Raw genomic sequence first — 19409 nt, 5'->3', positions numbered from 1 at the left:
AGGTGCTTTTTGAATAAGTAGCCTCAGCAGATGGACAGCAGCTCACTTCATACAGGTTGGCTGGAGGTAGCAAGGGTCATCAAGTCAGCGTGTGGGAAGTGCTCTAACCACAGTAGGTGCTCACGAACAGTAGCTTCTTTTAGAACCACTTGCCTGTGATCAGATGGCCTCTCTGGGAGCCAGAGAGTCAGTGTTGGGAGGTAGAAGGTGGGGGAAGGGGAGAAAGCTGTGGTGGGGAAAGAAGAGATATGCCTAAATTTTAGGAAGAATGTTCTGAAAGGCAAACTGTGCAAAGATGGAAGGGACAAGCTCCCTGTCAGCATCAGGAGGCTTCAGCCCTGGTGGCCCTGGAACCAGGACCAGCTTTGGGACGTGAAGCCAGAGAATGTGAGGATTCAGAGGGCGTCCTCTTGAGGTTAGGGTGGGCCAGGCCCTAGAGCTTGGAGCAAGTGGCTCAGGGGAAAGGACCAGGCCAGGCCCAGGCAGGTGGAAGCCATGGCTGCGGCTGGGTCACAGGGCGGCTGGGGTTTGACCTGGCGGCCATGATGGACTCTAGACCCAGGAGCCACCCGGGCACAGGACGGGACGGGTTGAGAGATCTGGCCGTCCAGGCCCTGAGTGTGCCCTCGCTCCTCCCCACCTTCCGCCGTGGCCTTGAGCCCCTTGCGCCCGCGCCCATGGGGTTAAATCTCTCCCTGTCTCTCTCTGCTCCAAGTTGTTTTCCAAGCGAGGCAGAGAATGGTTCTCTTGTTACCAACATGGCTTCTGGGCATTGGGTAATGCGCTCCCTCTTCTCCCGCAGCGCCACAAAGGGACCTTTTGTTCCCCTCCCTGCCCCTCTCGCTGGCTCTTCCCGGCCCCCCACCCACCCCAACTCCCTCCTCCCCACGCCGCCGGCGCCCGCACCCCGGGGCTGCGCGCTGACCGTGGCGGCCACGGCGCCCTCCCTCTCCCGGCGCCTGCACTGGCGGCCGCCATCTTGCGAGTGGCCCTCAGGGCGGCTGCGGCTTTCCTGGGGCTCTCGGGGCCGGGGCGGTCGTGGGGGGCGTCTGGGGCCCCACAGGACGTCCCTGACCCACCTTACGCCCCCCAGGGAGTGGCATGACCCTTGGGTTTCCAGCCTCCGCGCCAGGCCTTGTCCCTGCACGGGACAGGTCGCGGCCCTCCGCCATTTCCCGCGGCCCTTGCTTCCCGGGAGCGGCTCCCGCCTGACGACTGAGTGGACTGCGCTGGGGGGGCCGCCGCTGTGACCCAGCCCCTCCAGAAAGAGCCCTCTCTGCACCCGCTCCCACCCGCGCGAAGCACAAGATGGGGCTGTCCCCGAGACAAAGCCTAAAACCAACTGTACCGGAATTTTTGGAAACTGAAACACAACGTGTCCAAGATGGGAATGTCAGGAAGCCAGCCAACGAAGTGTCTGCCCTCCGGGGACACAGTATCTGTCCACTGTCCCTGCCCACGTCCCCTCACAGCCCTGCAAGGTGGGTAGGGACGGCTGATGCCATTTTTCAGATGAGGAAACTGAGGCACAGAGCAGCTCCACAGCCAGGACTGGGCGCTCATCCAGTTGACTCCAGCGCAGATCCTCTCTTCCCAGGGCAGCCACCCCCGCCTTGTGAGAGCCGGTGCCCGGGGGAGGGGAGGGATGGAGGCCTGGGCAGTTCACCCAGGCCCAGGAGCCAGAGCCCTGGCAGGTTGCACGCAGCTGCTCCCGAGAGGCACCGCTTCCACCCCTGCACCAGCCCTGCCTCCACAGACGCGCAAAGGAAGCAAAGCCACTGCTGGCCAAGCACCTTGGCCTTCCAGCCAGGCACAGACATCCAGAGAGGAAACCCACGCACCTGGCACTGGACGGGGTGGCGGGCAGGGATAGGGCGAGGGCCATTGAGTTCAGCGAGACCCTGGCGGCTCTCAAGGAAGACAGGCAAATCAGCACAGAGCCCCTGTGCTGCAAGATGGGGCCTGGGCTACCCAGGAGCTCCTAACCTGAAGTTGGGAAAGGAAGGCTTCCTGGAGGAGGTGACTGTGAATAAAATCTCAAGAGATAGTAAAAGTTCTGCAGGCAATGAAAATGAGAAATAGGGTCAGGCATGGTGGCTCACACCTGTAGTCCCAGCACTTTGGTAGAGTGAGGTGGGAGGATCACTTGAGACCAAGGAGTTGGAGACCAACTTGGGCAACATAGGGAGGCTCTGTCTCTACAAAAAAAATTAAAAAATTAGCCAACCATGGTGGTGTCTGCCTGTGGTCCCAGTGGTCCCAGCTACTTGGAAGGCTGAGGCCAGAGGATCACTTGAACCTGTGAGGTGGAAGCTGTAGTGAGCGGAGATCACAGCATGGCACCTCAGCCTTGGCACCAGTGAGACCCTGTCTCAAAAAAAAAAGAAAATAAATTGAGAAAAGGGTAGGAAAGCAGATGTGAATGGCAAAGCTGGTGGGAGAGGCACCCCAGGCCATGGGCTGGAGCAGAGAGGGCCTGGCAGGGGTGGTGGGAGAGGCGGCAGGGGGAGGAGCGGTCAGCAAAGTGGCCACAGAGGTGGGGGACTCCAGAGGACCAAGGGTGACCTGGGAAGGTGTGTGGACTAGATCCTAAGGGCGATGGGGTCACTGGAGGATTTCAAGGGAGTCAGATTTGTGTTCTAGAAAGATCTTTACCATATGGGCTGGCCGTATACCAGTCTGGTTTATTACTGTTTTCCTAGCACCTAGCTCAGTGCCAGCACACAGTAGATGTTCACTAAATGCTTTGAATCAATACACAGGTGCCAGCTGTGTATCCAGAGGCGACGGTTAACTCCTGTGAGGGTCCTTCAGCTTCAGTTTCCTCCTTTGTGAACGAGGACACTGGCACCTGCCTCGTGGGCGTGTCGTGATGGTGAAGGGAGCTTGGCAGTTTGGGCTTGCTGTCCTGCACGTGGTCAGCACTCTGTAATGGCAGCTTTTATAAAATGTGTGGAGGATGTCCCAAGGGGGAGATGAGGGCAAGGACCCCAGTCAGGAGTGGTCAAGTCAGCCAGAGGAGCGAGAATAACGATGACAACAGTGACGATCAAGGGCTGAAGTTCTTCATGTATTGCATTCATGTCATCCTCAACACAGCGAAGGAAGGCGGCACCGTAGTTATCCCTGTGTTATTTTCCAGGAGGCGGCGGCTCAGAGAGGAGTGACTCACCTGAGGCCCCGTGGCCAATGCGTGGTGGATGGAAGTACATGGAACGCCAGAGCCAGGCTGGTGACCAATGCTGGTGGTGGGGACTGGTCAGGGTGGCCACCAGGGAGGGGCTGTGAGGACACGGTCCAGACTGATGGAACAGATGACGGGGGCAGGCACAGGGGGAGGGAGGTTTCAAGGACGCCCCTCAGTTTCTGGCCCAGGTGACCAGGTGGAAGGTCATTTCCTGAGTGAGGGACACAGCAGGACAGACAGGCTTGGGGAGGGACTGTTGGGATATCTGGAGTCTAGGAGAGAATCTGGGCGGGGGACGGAGGGGAGGGCTGAATGAGCTCATGGGGCAAGTGGAAGGCTAGTGGGCAGTGGAAGAGCTCCAGCCCCCAGAGACCCAGCCAACGTCAAGTAATAACGACAGTAGACGTTACGTAGCCTTGACTCTGTGCAGACCTCATCCTGCGTCCTTACATTAACTCATTGAACCCTCTCAACCATTATCAAATTGGAGCCACCATTATCACCCCCATTTTATAGTTGGGGAAACTGAGGCAAGAGACATTAAGCCTGCGGTGTTGGAATAGGCAAATCTGCAGAGAAAGGAACGTGGGTGAGTGGTGGGCTGGGGAGGATCATAGCTAACGGGCACAGGCTTTCTTTTTTGGGTGATGAAAATATTCTAAAATGACTGTGAAAATATTGCACAACGCTGTGAATATGCAAAAACCCACTGAATTGTATGCTTTAAATGTGTGAATTGTATAGTATTTGAATTTCACCTCAGTAGAGCTGTTAACCAAAAAGCAAGAGAGAGAGAAAGAGAATATTTGTACCTGGACACTTTTGCCTCTGGGTGGAGATTACTCCACCTCAGGAAGCAGTAAACCCCAACCACCAATTTTTGGAGGCTTGCTCCATATGACTTTGGGGAGGGGTTGGGGAGGGATGGGGTAGGATAGTGTCTCAGCTGCTCTTCCTGGAGGAACAAGGGCCCAGCCAGCAGATCACCCAGAAGCTTGGTGCCCCAGCCCCTCCTAGAGGAACCCCAGTGTCTGCTTGGGTCCAGGAACACACAGTGGCTGCCTTCCTTCCGGTCCTCCTGGTCCCCACAGGTCATGGGCTGGAGACCCAGGATGGTCTCTGTGATGGTCACGCCTGGCTCCTCCCCCCATATCCCAACTGAGGCTGGGAGGCCCAGGCTGCCCTGGTGCCTAGGGGCTGTGACTGACCCATGGCCTGTGCCAGGATGGCGACTGTGAAGAGGCTCCAGGGACCCCCTGGGTATGAGCCAGTGGGAGAATGAAAAGAGGAAGGGAGAAGTCTGCAGGCCTGCCCCACCCACCTGGAGGGGTCAGAGAAGGAGCTGTGCTGTCCAGGAAGGTGGGGTGGCCAGCAGAGTGGCCTGGAGAGATGAGGAGGAGAGGGTTTGGGAGAGTGGCTTCCCATGCCATGGCACCTTCTCCAGAGTAGGGTCACGAGCATTCAGGAGGGAAGGAAGTGCAGACAGCTAGTGGACAGTTCTTTGGGGAAGCTGGGCTGAGAAGGGAGAGGGGGTAGAGTAATAGCTGTTTTTATTTTCTGGACTGAGAGGAAGGAATGGATAGTGGGGAGAAGAGCTGCTGACCACACAGCAGAGGGGTGGGCCAGTGGGAGAGGGGCTTCTGTGGAGATGGGGGTGTTCTGGAGCTAGATGGGGGCCCCCACTCCCAGGAGGGCAGTGGGTGGGGTGTGGGCTGAGAGCTGCAAAGCTGATGGCAGGAGGGGAGGCCGAGGGGCCCTGTGGCCTCTCCTCTTTGCAATAGAGGAGGGGTGTTGGGATTGTGGGGCTTCAGGGGGTTTGCTGTCTCTACTGAAGGCCCCAGAAGAAGGAAGCCTTGGGGACCAGAAAGGGTGGGTGGCGCTGGGAGAAGGCCCGCATGCCACTGCTGGGCTGTGTGGAAGTCCCCGTCTGAAACGGGGTTGTTCTTTCTCTTGAGAGCTCCAAGTGCCAGCCATGTGCCCCTGGCCTGGAGAGCAAGGGGCCTGTCCTCTGTGGGTTCATTTACAGCTTTTCAGAGGTGCCCCCGCCTGGTCCTGGGCAACTTGTCATCAGCGCACCTGGTGTGGATACCAAGGAGAACTAACAGAGGCTGGGCAGCTCCCGGTGCTTCCCCAGGCCCCCAGCCCCACCCCTCAGCTGAGGACAGCACCTCCCTCTCCCACCCAGGCTGTACCTGCCACTGCCTTCCACTCCACCGGGCTCAGCACACAGCAGGGCCTCAGTCAGTTTGCCCTTATGCCTGTATGCTCTGGGCAGATTTCAAAGCACTTTCCCTTAACTACCCACAGGGTGCCATCTCTCCACCACTACCCCTATGCATACACACCCAGTGGGGCTGGGAAGAGTTCCCCCCACCCTGGACCCAAATCAGGCACTTCCTCCCAAGCGAGCCCCTCCTGTGCCTCATCGGCCCACTCAAAGGCCATTTATTCTTCCTTTTGACACAGTCCTGATACCTTGGGTGCTTCCATTCCCTAGGCTGGAGGGGAATTAGAAAGGTGCATGGGAGGAGAGAGGGCCTAGGAAAAGAGAAGACAGGTGGTAAGTTGGTTTTGTCAACATTTGCAGCCGAATTTCAAGGGAGGCCCTGGAGCCACTGTATAACACAGACATGACACCTATGGGGCGCTTGTTGAAAGACACACGGGTGCTCTGCTGGCTTGGTGGCTGTGATGACTTCATGCAAATGGCAGCTGCATTGGTATGAAACTTTGTTAAAGCAAACTAGGTATAAATAAAGATTCATGTTCAAAGATCTGTATTGCAATGTGTCTAATTGTGAAGAACTGGCCACAACCTTAATCAACAGTAGAGGATTACAGAGTCATTCCTGTAATCCCAGCACTTTGGGAGGCTGAGGTGGCTGGATCACCTGAGGTCAGGAGTTCGAGACCAGCCTGGCCAACATGGTGAACACTCGTCTCTACTATAAATACAAAAATTAGCCAGGCGTGGTTGTGGGCGCCTGTAATCCCAGCCACTCAGGAGGCTGAGGCACAAAAATCACTTGAACCTGGGAGGTGGAGGTTGCAGTGAGCCAAGATCATGCCACTGCACTCCAGCCTGGGTCAGAGAGCAGGACTCTTGTCTCAAAAAAACGAAAAAACAAAAAACCACAAACCAGTAAAGATTGGTAAAGTGCATCATAGCACAATCCTGTGACAGCATATGACATGTCCACTAAAAATGATGCCTATGAGGATTTTTTTTTTTTTTTGTGGCACCAGGAGGAACTTGGGGCCACAAGTGTGTTTGAAGGGTCAATGATCAATGCCACACAAGTAACAAACTGCCAAGTCCAAACATCTTACTTTTTTTTTTTTTTTTGAGGTGGAGGTCTCGCTCTGTCGCCAGGCTGGAGTGCAGTGGCACGATCTCAGCTCACTGCAACCTGTGCCTTCCGTGTTCAAGAGATTCTCCTGCCTCAGCCTCCCAAGTAGCTGGGGTTATAGGTGACCGCCACCACACCCAGCTAACTTTTGTATTTTTAGTAGAGACGGGGTTTCACCATGTTGGCCAGGATGGTCTTGATCTCTTGACCTTGTGATCCACCTGCCTCAGCCTCCCAAAGTGGCATGAGCCACCGTGCCTGGCCTTTTTTTTTTTTTTTTTTTTTTTTTTTGAGACAGAATTTTGCTGTGATGCCCAGGCTGGAGTGCAATGGCGCAATCTCGGCTCACTGCAACCTCTCCTTCCCGGGTTCAAGTGATTCGCTTGCTTCAGCCTCCTGAGTAGCTGGGATTACAGACACGTGCCATCATGCCCAGCTAATTTTTGTATTTTTAGTAGAGACTGGATTTCACCATGTTGGCCAGGCTGGTTTCGAACTCCTGACCTCGGGTGATCCGCCTGCCTTGGCCTGCCAGAGTGCTGGGATTACAGGCGTGAGCCACTGTGCCCGTCCAGCATCTTACTTCTTAATACGATATATGAGGCCCTGGAAAACCTGGCCTCTGCTGGCCTCCTTAGCCTCCTCCCTCGCTGCTGAACTGCTGTGGTTCTCACAGCTGGTTTTACTCTATGCCTTTCCATATGCTGTTCCCTCTGCCTGGAATACCTTTCCCTGCTGTCCCCATCTACTTTGGTCTAACTTCTACTCCCCATTTAAGAATCAACCCCACAGCAAGATTGCTTGAGCCCAAGAACTTGAGACCAGCCTGGGCAATGTAGTAAGACCTCATCTCTCCAAAAAATTAAAAAAATTAGCGGGGTGTGGTGGCACACACCTGTGGTCTCAGGTACTTGGGGGTTGAAGTGGGAAGACTGCTTGAGCCTGGGAGGTCAAGGCTGCAGTGAGCCGAGATTGTGCCACTGAACACCAGTATGGGAGACAGAGCAAGACTTTATCTCAAAAATAAATAAATAAAAAATAAGGCCAGACATGGTGGCTCGTGCCTGTAATCCCAGCACTTTGGGAGGCCGAGGTGGGCAGATCACCTGAGGTCAGGAGTTTGAGACCAGCCTGGCCAACATGGTGAAACCCCATCTTTACTAAAAATACAAAAAATTATTTGGTGGGAGCCTGTAATCCCAGCTACTCAGGAGGCTGAGGCAGGAGAATCGCTGGAACCCAGGAGGTGGAGGTTGCAGTGAGCTGAGACTGCACCACTGCACTGCAGCCTGGGCGATAGAATGAGACTGTCTCAAAAAAAAAAAAAAAAAAAAAAGAAAAAAGAGTCAGCCTCAGCATCTTCTCCTCCTGGAAGCCTCCCTGGCCTCCTGGCTGGGCTGGGGTTCCCTTTTCTGGTACCCCCTAGTCCTCTGTGCTTACTGAATATTCCACACGCAGTTATAATTTTTGGTTGACTTGCTGACCCTCCACTTCCAGCCTGTGAGTCCCTCGAGGGAGAGACTGTGTCTGGTTCGCCTCCATGTCCCAGCGCTGGCCCCATCCTGGCACATCTGGGCAGGAAGTCACACGACCTGGTTCTATTCCTGGTCATGTTCCTGTCCAAGCCACCCCTTCAGTTTCCCCATCCAAAATGTGGGAGAGCTGGGCTTTGCCAGGTCACTTCTGAGGGCACCATTGTCCAGAAGATGGACAGGGCTCGCATGGCCCAGGCCTGTGCCAGGTGCTCGAGATTGATGGGTTGAGGGCCACGGGCAGCGCCCTCAGTCAGAAACTCCCTCCGTGGCTCCCTGTAGCCCCGTGTAGAGAATGGGGTGGGTGTAGAGAGGGGGCGGAGGGCTACATGCCAGGGCCTCAGCAGACCAGACCCCACCAAAGAGGCTGGCCTGGCACCCCCCAGCAGGAATGATGGCCCCCAGTGGTTATCAAAGGCCAGCGGGGCCCCTCCCTCCAAGGATGAGGGGGTGTCCCTGGGCTGCCACTGACAAGCAGGGCCATCCGTCAGCCCTGAGCACAATGGGGTCATTAACCCCTGACCCCAGCTCCTTTTTAGCCACTTCCTCTGAGGGCTGGGTGTATGGGGCTGAGAACGGATGGGGGATTTCTGTCAAGCCTCGCTTTTCAGCAAGGGGCCCAGGAGCAATGGCTGCTTGGCTGCTCCCAGGCTCTCTAGCTCCCAACCTCTGCGGCTCCTGCAGGGTCTGGGGGAGCATCCCACTCTCTGTCCCCTGAGAGGGCACCCTCTAGGCCAACCACCCTCAAGCCAAAGCAGTGTGTATGGGGAAGGACAGATAGAGACCCTGAGAAAGAGACAGAGACTCGGAGAGAGGGAAGCCGAGGTGGGCAGATCATCTGAGAGAGACACTTGAGACTCGAGACGGCTCCTTTCCCTTTACAAAGTGCGTTCACGGGAAAAATCATAGACCAACCCTGCTTGTGAAATTAGATGCGAAAATCTTAAATCAGATATTAGCCAAACAGATACATGCATCATGCCCAAACTGAGTTTATCTTAGAAATGTAAGGCTCATTTAACATTTGAAAAATCTATTAGTGAATTTATCACATTAATGAATTAAGGGAGAAAAGTCATATGATCATTTTGGCACTGGAAATCAAGGTCAACATCTACTTAAGATAAAAATGTTTTAGCAAACTGGGGATAGAAAGGAATTTCCTTAGACTGGGCATGGTGGTTTCCAGCACTTCAGAAGGCCAAGGCACACGAATCCCTTGAGCCCAGGGGCTCGAGACCAGCCTGGGAAACACAGTGAAACCCCATCTTTACAAAAAAGACAAGTTTAACTGGGCGTGGTGGTGTGCGCCTGTAATCTCAGCTACTTGGGAGGCTGAGGTGGGAGGATCGATTGAGCCCAGGAGTTTGAGACCAGCCTGGGCAACATAGTGCATAGTGAGACTGTGTCTCAAAAAAAAAAAAAAAAAAAAAGTAAGAAAGAAACTTCCTTAAACTGATAAAGATTATCCACAAATCCCAGCACAAACACAGAGTTCTTAAAGGAGCAATGGACACATTTCTTAGAATCAGGGATGGATTTGCCCCTCATCCATGAGTGGATTCAACATTGTACCTGAGGTCCTAGCCTGGAAAGTAGGCATGAAAGAAGGGATAAGAATTGGAAAAGAAAAGCAAAACTGGGATTATTTATAAGTGGTATGATTGTCTATTCATAGAAAACCCCAAATCATCTACTGGCAAAGTATTAGAACTATGAATGAAATTTAGCAGAGAAAGGATATTCCCACATCCAATCAATATGAAAAACTAATTATAGGGTGTGATGGCTCGTGCCTGTAATCCTAGCACTTTGGGAGACTGAGGTGAGTGGATCACTTGAGGTCAGGAGTTCGAGACCAGCCTGGCCAACATAGTGAAACCCCATCTCTATTAAAAATACAAAAATTAGCAGGTGTGGTGGCATGCGCCTGTAGTCCCAGCTACTCTGGAGGCTGAGGCAGGAGAATCGCTTGAACCTGAGAGGTGGAGGTTGTGATGAGCCTAGATCGTGCCACTGCACTCCAGCCTGAGCGACAGAGCAAGACTCTATCTCAAACAGAACAGAATAAAACAAAACAAAACAAAAATGAAACAAAACAAACAAAAAAACGAATTACAGCTAAAACACAGATAATCCTTGAAAACATGATGCTCAGCGAAAGAAGCCAGAGGTGAAAGGCCACATAGAAAGTGATTCCATTTATATGAAATGCCCAGAATAGACAAATCCATAGTGACAGAGAGTAGATTAGTGGCTTTGGGGGGCTGGGGAGAGGAGGGCTTGGGGAGTGACTATGAATGAGTTAAGTTTTCTTTTGGTGTGATGAAGATGTTCTGGAATTAGATAGCAGTGATGGCTGTATATAACCTTGAGAATATAGGAAAAACCACTGAATTGTACACTTTCAAATGATGAATTTTTATGGTATGTAAATTGTATCTCAAGAAAAAAGTAATTGCATTTATAAACATCAGAGCTGACAACATATAATTTTTAAAAATCTTCCATTTACAATAATAACAAAAATTACATCTAACAAAATATTTATGGTGATAAAATGCTATTGAGGTACAGGCACATTGAAAAATGGTTTTCCTTTTTGGTTTTTTTTTTTTTTTTTTTTTTTTTTTTTTTGAAAGACAGAGTTTTTTTCTCCTCTATAGCCCAGGCTGGTAGTAGAGACGGGGTTTCACCGTGTTAGCCAGGATGTTCTTGATCTCCTGACCTCGTGATGCCCGACTCCCTCCCAAAGTGGGTCCAAGTGATTTTTTTTTTTTTAAAGACCTCATCGCCCAGCCTCCTGGGTCCAGTATGCCTCAGCCTCCTGAGTAGTTGGGATTACGGGTGCGTGCCACCATGCCCAACTAATTTTTTTTTTTTTTTAAGACAGGGTCTCACTCTGTTGCCCAGGCTGGAGTGCAATGGTGCGATCTTGGCTCACTGCAACCTCTGCCTCCCAGGTCCAAGCAATTCTCCTGTCTCAGCCTCCCAATTAGCTGGGATTACAGGCATGCACCACCATGTCCAGCTAATTTTTTGTATTTAAGCAGAGACAGGGTTTCATCATGTTGTCCTGGCTGGTCTCGAACTCCTGAGCTCAGGCAATCCACCCACCTCAGCCTTCCAAAGTGCTAGGATTATAGGCGGGAGCCACCATGCCCTGCCCAGCTAATTTTTGTATTTTCAGTAGAGACAGAGTTTCACCATGTTGGCCAGGCTGGTCTCAAACTCCTGGCCTCAAGTGATCTGCCTGCCTTGGCCTTCTAAAGCCCTGGGATTATAGGTGTGACCCACCATGCTCACAACCGGCAATTTGGCAATTTTTTAAAAAACTAAACACACATTTACCATAGGACTCCGTGACAGCATACCTGGGCATTTATATCAGAGAAACGAACACTCATATCCACACAAAAACAAGTACACAATTGTCAGGGCAACTTTATCTGTAATGGTCAAAAATTGGAAACAACTTGAATGCTCTTCAGTGAGTGATTAAGCTAACTAGTTCCTCCATACCATGGAATACTACTCAGCAATGAAAAGGGATGGGCTAAGCTAAGAACAGGCTTCCAGAAGGATGGAGCTCTAGGGAATTATGCTGAATTGTTTGTTTTTTGACGAAGTCTTGCTCTGTCGCCCAGGCTGGAGTGCAGTGGCATGATCTCGGCTCACTGCAACCTCTGCCTCCCGGGTTCAAGCTATTCTTCTGCCTCAGCCTCCTGAGTAGCTGGGACTACAGGCGTGTGCCACCACACCCAGCTAATTTTTGTATTTTTATTAGAGATTGGGTTTCACCGTGTTGGTCAAGCTGGTCTCGAACTCCTGACCTTGTGATCCACCCGCCTCGGCCTCCCAAAGTGCTGGGATTACAGGCATGAGTAACCGTGCCCAGCAAAAAAAAAAAAAGCCTAATTTGAAAGGTTACATGCTGAGGAGCTCCATTAATGTAACATTGTCACAGTGACAAAACTGTAGAGACAGAGCACAGAGTTGTGGTAGCTAGGGGTTGGGGTAGGGAGGGGAGGGAAATGGGGGGGGAGGTTACCATAAATGAGTAGTATGGAGGGTCTGTGATGACGGAAGATAGAACAGTTCTGTATTTTTTTTTCTTTTTGAGACAGAGTCTCGCTCTGTCGTCCATGCTGGAGTGCAGTAGTGAGTGTGATCTTGGCTCACAGAAGCGTCCACTTCCTGGGCTCCAGTGATCCTCCTGTCTCAGCCTCTCCCTGAATAGCTGGGACCACAGGTGTGCATCACTGTGCCTGGCTAATTTTTGTATTTTTGGTAGAGATGGTGTTTCGCCATGCTGCCCAGGCTGGTCTTGAACTCTTAAGCTCAAGCGATCTGCCCGCCTCAGCCTCCCAAAGTGCTGGGATTACAGGGGTGAGCCACCATGCCTGGTCAGTTCTGTATCTTAATTGCGATGGTGGCTACATGAATCCACTTGTGATGAATTGTAGAGAACTACACACACACACACACACGCACACACAGAGGCATACACACACATGTGCACACACACCTACATGAATGCATGCAGAACTAGTGAACTCTGAATAAGGTTCTGTGGTCAAGTACTCTAGCTAACATCTAGTAAGATGTTACCTTTGGTGGAAACTGGGAAAAGCATACCCGGGACCCTTCTGTACTATTTTTGCAACTTCATGTGAGTCTAAAATTATTTGAAAATAAAAACATAGACAAAAAATGTTATTGGAAGACATGAAAGAAAATCCTCAATATTTGCTTCACCATAAGGAAAGCAGGCCTGGAGGAAGGGATGCAGCGTGGGCAGGGTTGTGGCTGAAAATGGAGTGGCTGTGAGGGATCACTGGGCAACTTGGTGTTAGGTAACAAAAGTGTCATTACTCTCTTCTCTCTAATTTTGTACTTTAAAAAATTTCCTTAATAAGAAATAAAAGAGGTAAGTGAATGCAAAGAGACAGCTATTAAGTTGCATAGATTCAGTATAAGGATGTTCATTCTCCCCAAATTAATGTCAATTAAACTCAGTCCTGATCAAAACCCAACAGGCTTTCTGATGGAGGTTATCAAGCTGATTCCAAAAATCAGTGAGAAAGAGCAAAGCAGTAAGAATAGCTGAGACACTCCTACAGAACGAGGCGGGACACCGGCCTTACCCGCTGTCAAGGCCAGGCGTACAGCTACGGTCTTTAGGCCAGTCTGGGATTTATCAGTGCAGAGGTGGCCACCGAGACCCATGGGACAAAGAGCCCGGCAGAGACCGCCGCACACAGGGATATTGAAGGTGGGGGCGTGGCAGGTGAGGAGAAAGGAAGGACCAGGCGCATTCACATCAGTTTCACCTGCTGTCCTCATCCCTCTCCTCTAGGCTGGCCTTGCTCTTTGCATCCCAAGACCCCATTCCACACTGAGGTCACTGAGGCTCAGAGGGGGCCAGTGACACCCAAGGTCTTCTGGCTGTGGTCCCGGGCTCTTTCCAAAGTGTGGTCCCACCAGCCTTCCCTGCCTGTGTCTGAACCATGGGCCTCCAACCCGCTACAGTCCCGAAGATTCGGAACCTCTGAGGGAGAGGTGGGGATGGGGTGTTGCGGCATCTGCAAGAGAAATAGCTTCCCACTTGAGTTTGAGAACCCTGCAAAGGAGAGGGAGGAGAGAGAGAGGGCGAGCGCAATGAGCCAGCCACTGTGCTGCCAGGCTGGGGAACAATCAGGCTCTGTCCCTTTCCTCCCCACCCCCCTGGGCTCCCACCAGCTTTCATCACTGACCTAACCCAGGGGGCAGGGCACTGGGGGGCGGGGGTGGAGGGGAGGGCAGAGGTCAGCCCATTACACGCCAAGCCAAGCCAGGAATAGATCCACTTTGGGGGTGGCTGGGGGGACTTGGGGCCCCACGGAAACCCACCTCCCACCTCTGGCTAGAGGCAGCTGACTGGAGGAGGCGCTGGAGAAGACAGGAGATAGCTGCCCTGTACCCCAAGGGTGGTGAGAGCCAGGGCTCCATCAAAGCTAAGAACAGGCTTCTAGAAGGATGCAGATGCCCCTGAGCCACACTAATCCCCTCCCTGGCCTCCACGGCTGCCACCTTAGTGGGAGACACTTTCCCGTCCCAAGAGGAAGGTGACCCTCCTGACCCGCTGTCCTCAGGGCTGGCCCACCCCACCAGGCCTGCCTTCTGCTGCCCCAACCCAGCCTCCCAGTGGTTTGGCCCCTGTGCCCTGTCCCCACCTTGCTTCAGACTCGGGGGGTGGTGTTCCCACCCCCACCAGCGGGCCCCCCTGCTCCCTCCAGCCTGTCGATGGTAGCCAGGGGGCTCCAGGCAAACACAGGCCTGACTGCCCTTTCCCTTCCTAGCCAGAGTCTTCTGTGGCTCCTCAGTGCCAGGCAGATCGAGTCTGGGATTCTGATGCCAGCACTTGAGGCCTCTGCTATCTCTGGCCATCGCCTGATATCTGGCCTTCTACTTTTGATGACACAGTTACTCATTCATTTAACAGACAGGTATTGAGCGTCACCCCAGGCTAGACAGTGTGCTAGGTGTTGGGGACAGAGGTGTGACCTGGATGGGCCAGGTTTCTGCCCTCAGGGACCTGGCTGTCTGTAGAAAACAGACCAGAGACTGGTTAGCAAGCAAGCGCAGGCCCCATCACCAGCCACTCTGCAGGCATCGGTGACATGAGGGGGATAACGCAGGACTGGTCCCTGCTGGCTGCGCTGCCTCTTCTCAGGCCGCTCGAGGGTGACAGTGCACACCTGCCACAGAAACACCCTGCAGCTTCCTCTCAGGCGTCCCTGAGCACTTCCTCAGAGAGACCCTTTCAAAGCGGCGCATCTAAAGAACTCCCTGGGACAGGCACAGTGGCTCATGCCTGTAATCCCAGCACTCTGGGAGGCCGAGGCGGGCAGATCACAAGGTCAGGAGATCGAGACCACGGTGAAACCCCATCTCTACTAAAAATACAAAAAATTAGCCGGGCGCGGTGACGGGCGCCTGTAGTCCCAGCTACTCAGGAGGCTGAGGCAGGAGAATGGCGGGAACCCGGGAGGCGGAGCTTGCAGTGAGCTGAGATCGCACCACTGCCCTCCAGCCAGGGGGACAGAGCGAGACTCGTCTCAAAAAAAAAAAAAAAAAAAAAAAAAAAGTAACTCCCTGGGCCAGGCACAGTGGCTCATGCCTGTAATCCCAGCACTTTGGGAGGCCGAGGTGGGCAGATAATCTGAGGTCAGGAGTTTGAGACCAGCCTGACCAACATGGTGAAATCCCATCTCTACAAAAAACACAAAAATTAGCCGGGTGTGGTGGTGCTTGCCTGTAATCCCGGCTACTTGGGAGGCTGAGGCAGGAGAATCACTTGAACTCAGGAGGTGGAGGTTGCAGTGAGCCGAGATCACACCACTGTACCCATCACCTTTCCCACCCCTCCATTTTATAAAATCTCTGGTGTCTGCCACCAGCTGGAAGCAGCCAATTCTTTGCTTACCAGTTGATTGCCTGCTCCTCCCACTCACGAGGCCTCTGTCAGGGCAGGGCCTTGCTCATCTTGTTCCCTGGTGTGTGACCTGGATGTAGTAGGTGCTCAAGAAATACGTACTGAATGAATGAGTGAGTGAATGGGTGAGAGTGTGGGATCACCGCACAGCCGTGAGGCTCGTGTGAAGAAAGGAATGGAAGCTGCTCGATTCCGGGCTACTGCACAGAAGGCACCCAGCCTTAGCCGCCAGGGTCACTGTCCTCTGCTTGACCTGAAAGCCCACACTCTAAATGTCTATGTTGACGACGAACTGAACTGAATTCCAGCAACCCACTCCAGCTTCTGGACCTTTAAGTAGGGAGGATTGCAGGCCTGGGCTGGGGGACAGCGGTGGCTGCAGAGCGGGCAGCCAGGCACAGAGCTGGCGTGGGCAAGACCAGCTCACCCGTCCACAAAGTGTATGGACCCCTGAGCTCCCCGGCATCCCTGAGTCAGGCGACAGTGTGCGGAAAGCTGGGGGCTCTATAGCTGGCCGCGTGCTTCAGGAGCTGTTTTTCCTAATGGCCACCGGGTGGCAGCACTTCCCCAGGAATGTGGGCGGCAGAGCCAGCCCTTGTGGATTGAATCTCAGAGGGAGCCACAGGGATGGAAGCTTGGAGGGGACCCAGGCCCAGGGTCACACAACTTTCAGTGGCAGGGCCAGGCCAGGACAGAGGTCACTTGCCTTGCCACCTGGACGGACTCAGGAGTAGCCTCAGGGCAGGAGGAGATGCGAGCTGAAGAGGGAGGGTGTGACCCGCAGCCCTAGCTCAGCCTCCTGGGAGTGGGTGGATGTCCTGACCTTGATTTCAACCCCTAGAATCCTACCCATCCTGAGGAAGGGGCTCCACCCAGGCCTCCCCTCTGAGGCCCTCTGAGTCTGTCTCCCTCGCCAGACTGATTCCCAGGGTCCTGGGACTGTGCCTTGTCCCCTCCACCACCGGCCACGGGAAGCCTTTGCACCTTTCCCTCTTTCCCTTTCCTTGCCTCAGCCTGGGCACCACCAGCACCTCCTCCAGGAAGGCTTCGCTGGCCTTTGGTTGGGCAGGAGCCCCTCCTCCAGGCCCATGCAACACCCTGGATTATCCGGGATGGTGAGGCCCTGGGGGCAGGGATTGCTGGTACCTCGCACAGGCCCACCTAGGTGTGCACAGACACTGCGTGTTCGCAGCTTCTGGCACAGAGGTCCTCAAACTGCAGCAGGCATTGGCGTCACCCTCAGAGTGTTGTGAAAATGCAGTCCCCAAGATCTCCCCTTCCCCAGAGATTCCAATCCAACAGGTCTGAGCTGGAGCCCAGGAATCTGCATTTAAGACACTTCCCAGCCAAGTCTGATGCAGAGGCCTGAGCATCTTAGTGTTCGTTAAATGTACCATCAGCCCTGATCTCTGCAGGGGTTCAGCAAAATAACTATAAACAGAAGGACCATAAAAACCTCTGACATCTGTGCTCTTTGAATCACTCGCAAAACACTTTCACATCTGGTTCTCCTTTTTTGCCTTCCCCTATTTATTTATTTATTTATTTATTTATTTATTTATTTCCTTATTTAAGACGGAGTCTCACTCTGTTGCCCAGGCTGGAATGCACTGGTGCAATCTTGGCTCACTCCAACCTTTGCCTCCCGCATTCAAGCAATTCTCATGCCTCAGCCTCCCAAGTAGCTGGGACTACAGGCATGTGCCACCACGCCTGGCTAATTTTTTGTATTTTTAGTAGAGACGGGGTTTTGCCATGTTGGCCAGGCTGGTTTTGAACTCCTGACCTCAGGTGATCCACCCACCTTGGCCTCCCAAAGTGCTGGGATTAGAGGTGTGAGCCACTGTGCCCAGCCTGTCTTCCTCTTTTTAACTACTGTCTTGGGAGGATCATCATCCTCACTCCACAGACACCAAGGCTCAGAGACAAAGGGTGACTTGTCCAAGGTCCTCCAGCTAAAAGAACGGAGCTGGGATTTGAACTGGAGTCACCCTGGGCTAGGGGAGCTCCAAAATTCAGGACCTAGACATGGCCTGGTGATTCCAGCCTTGTGGAGGAAACGGGCCACTGCTACTGTCCCTGTTGAGGTCCTCCTCATCTCTTCTCTGAGACATCCAACCCTCTTGACTCCCTCTGCCCATCCAAGTCCTCTCTTCCTGGACCCAGAGAAAGTCTCGTCTCATACTAAAGCTGCAGCGATTTCTGCAAGCACTAGATTTGCAGCCAGGTATGTGCTGGACTTTGTGGGCAATTCAGAGAAGGGCAAAACAGAGCACCTGCCCCCCGACCAGGGGCTTCCTGTCCAGCTGGAAAGACAACAAGTGCTTATTTGGGTGACAGAATAAGGTACTTGAATGTTCTTTTCCATCAAATAGATTCCTGGTCCCAACCAGACCCCCTCAATTGACTGGGACATGTTCCTCTGCTGTGTGGGCTGATTCCGGTGACCCCCTCTGCTAAAAAAGCTAAGCGGATTGTGACATTTTCACACCAACAGGTATTACAAAGCAATCCAATTTCCTTTTTCTTGTCTGTCACAATGACACCTGTTGATGAATTCCAAGTATCCTACGGAAGATGGGGGTGCCAGAGATTAGAAAGTAAGTAGAGAAAGAGGCCGGGTGTGGTGGCTCACACCTGTAATCCTAGCACTTTGGGAGGCCGAGGTGGGTGGATCATCTGAGGTCAGGAGTTCGAGACCAGCCTGGCCAATATGGTGAAACCCCATCTCTACTAAAAATACAAAAAATTAGCTGGGCACAGTGGTGGGGGCCTGTAATTCCAGCTACTCAGGAGGCTGAGGCAGGAGAATTGCTTGAACCCGGAGGCAGAGGTTGCAGTGAGCTGAGATCATGCCATTGCACTCCAGCCTGGGCGACAAGAGCGAGACTCCATCTCAAAAAAAAAAAAAAAAAAAAAAAAGAAAAGAAAAAGAAAGAAAAAAGAAAAAACATTGCAAAAATTAGCCAGCGTGGTGGCAGGCGCCTGTAGTCCCAGCTACTTGGGAGGCTGAGGCAGGAGAATCACTTGAACCCAGGAGGCAAAGGTTGAAATCAGCTGAGATTGTGCCACTTCACACTCCAGCCTGGGTGAAAGAGCAAGACTCCATCTTAAAAAAAAAAAGTCAGTAGAGAAACAGAATACAAGAAGAGGGACATGGAGAAGCGTTTTATAATTTATCAAACTGTGAGCTCTAAGCCCCACATTTAAAGGGGATAAAAACCTTGCCAGACAGAATACAAGCATGTAATAAATCAATCACTGCAGAATTGGCTCAGGAAAACCATGAAGAGATTTCACAAGGCAAATACACAGCAAATTGCTGAACGAATGATTCAAATAGCAATTGCTCAGGAGCTCAGAAAAGGGAGCAAGATATATGAGCTGAGATCGTCTGCTAAGCCTGCCGGGAAGAGGTGAATTAGAGCGGAGCCTGCAGGCAACGGCTGAACAAGGCAGCAAAGAGGGGCATCTTCCCCAACCTGGGAAGAAAGGCCAGAGTGGGTAGGGGGTTTTGAGGTCAGAGTGACAGCTGTGCCAAGCAAATTGTTTACAAAGCATTCACACCTGTTTTTCCTTCTAATCTTTTGTTTTTGAGATGGGGTCTGGCTCTGTCACCCAGGCTGGCCTGCAATGGTGCAATCTCGGTTAACTGCAACCTCCACCACCTGGGTTCAAGGATTCTCCTGCCTCAGCCTCCTGAGTATCTGGGATTACAGGTGCATACCACGACGCCTGGCTAATTTTTGTGTTTTTAGTAGAGACGGGGTTTCACCATGTTGGCCAGGCTGGTCCAGATATATGATCCAGATCTTATACCAACTCCTGACCTCATGATGCACACTCCTCGGCCTCCCAAAGTG

The 19409-nt window shown here is 52.6% G+C and overlaps 2 protein-coding genes across 3 annotated transcripts in view; both read left to right on the top strand.

The window, feature by feature from the left end:
* The window catches only part of POLR2F (RNA polymerase II, I and III subunit F), a 242822-nt gene extending 238850 nt beyond the window's left edge, over positions 1-3972 (top strand). Inside the window, exon 5 of the mRNA XM_050806415.1 lies at positions 3143-3972. Within this exon, the coding sequence (XP_050662372.1) occupies positions 3143-3167 (25 nt within the window). The 3' untranslated portion in view covers positions 3168-3972. The remainder of the gene's footprint in view (positions 1-3142) is intronic.
* CBY1 (chibby family member 1, beta catenin antagonist) overlaps positions 1-19409 on the top strand; it is a 628117-nt gene that overhangs the window by 14905 nt on the left and 593803 nt on the right. The window contains exon 1 of one of the 2 annotated variants that reach the window (XM_050806377.1): positions 13942-13945. The exons of the other annotated variant lie outside the window; for it this stretch is intronic. The gene's annotated coding sequence lies outside the window, so the exon portion shown is untranslated. Of the gene's footprint in view, positions 1-13941; positions 13946-19409 lie in introns of those variants that run through there. 2 annotated transcript variants of the gene reach the window in all.

Source organism: Macaca thibetana, chromosome 10 (assembly GCF_024542745.1).
Source record: "Macaca thibetana thibetana isolate TM-01 chromosome 10, ASM2454274v1, whole genome shotgun sequence".
NCBI classification, from domain to species: Eukaryota; Metazoa; Chordata; class Mammalia; order Primates; family Cercopithecidae; genus Macaca; species Macaca thibetana.
This window is presented reverse-complemented; position numbering and strand designations above follow the sequence as displayed.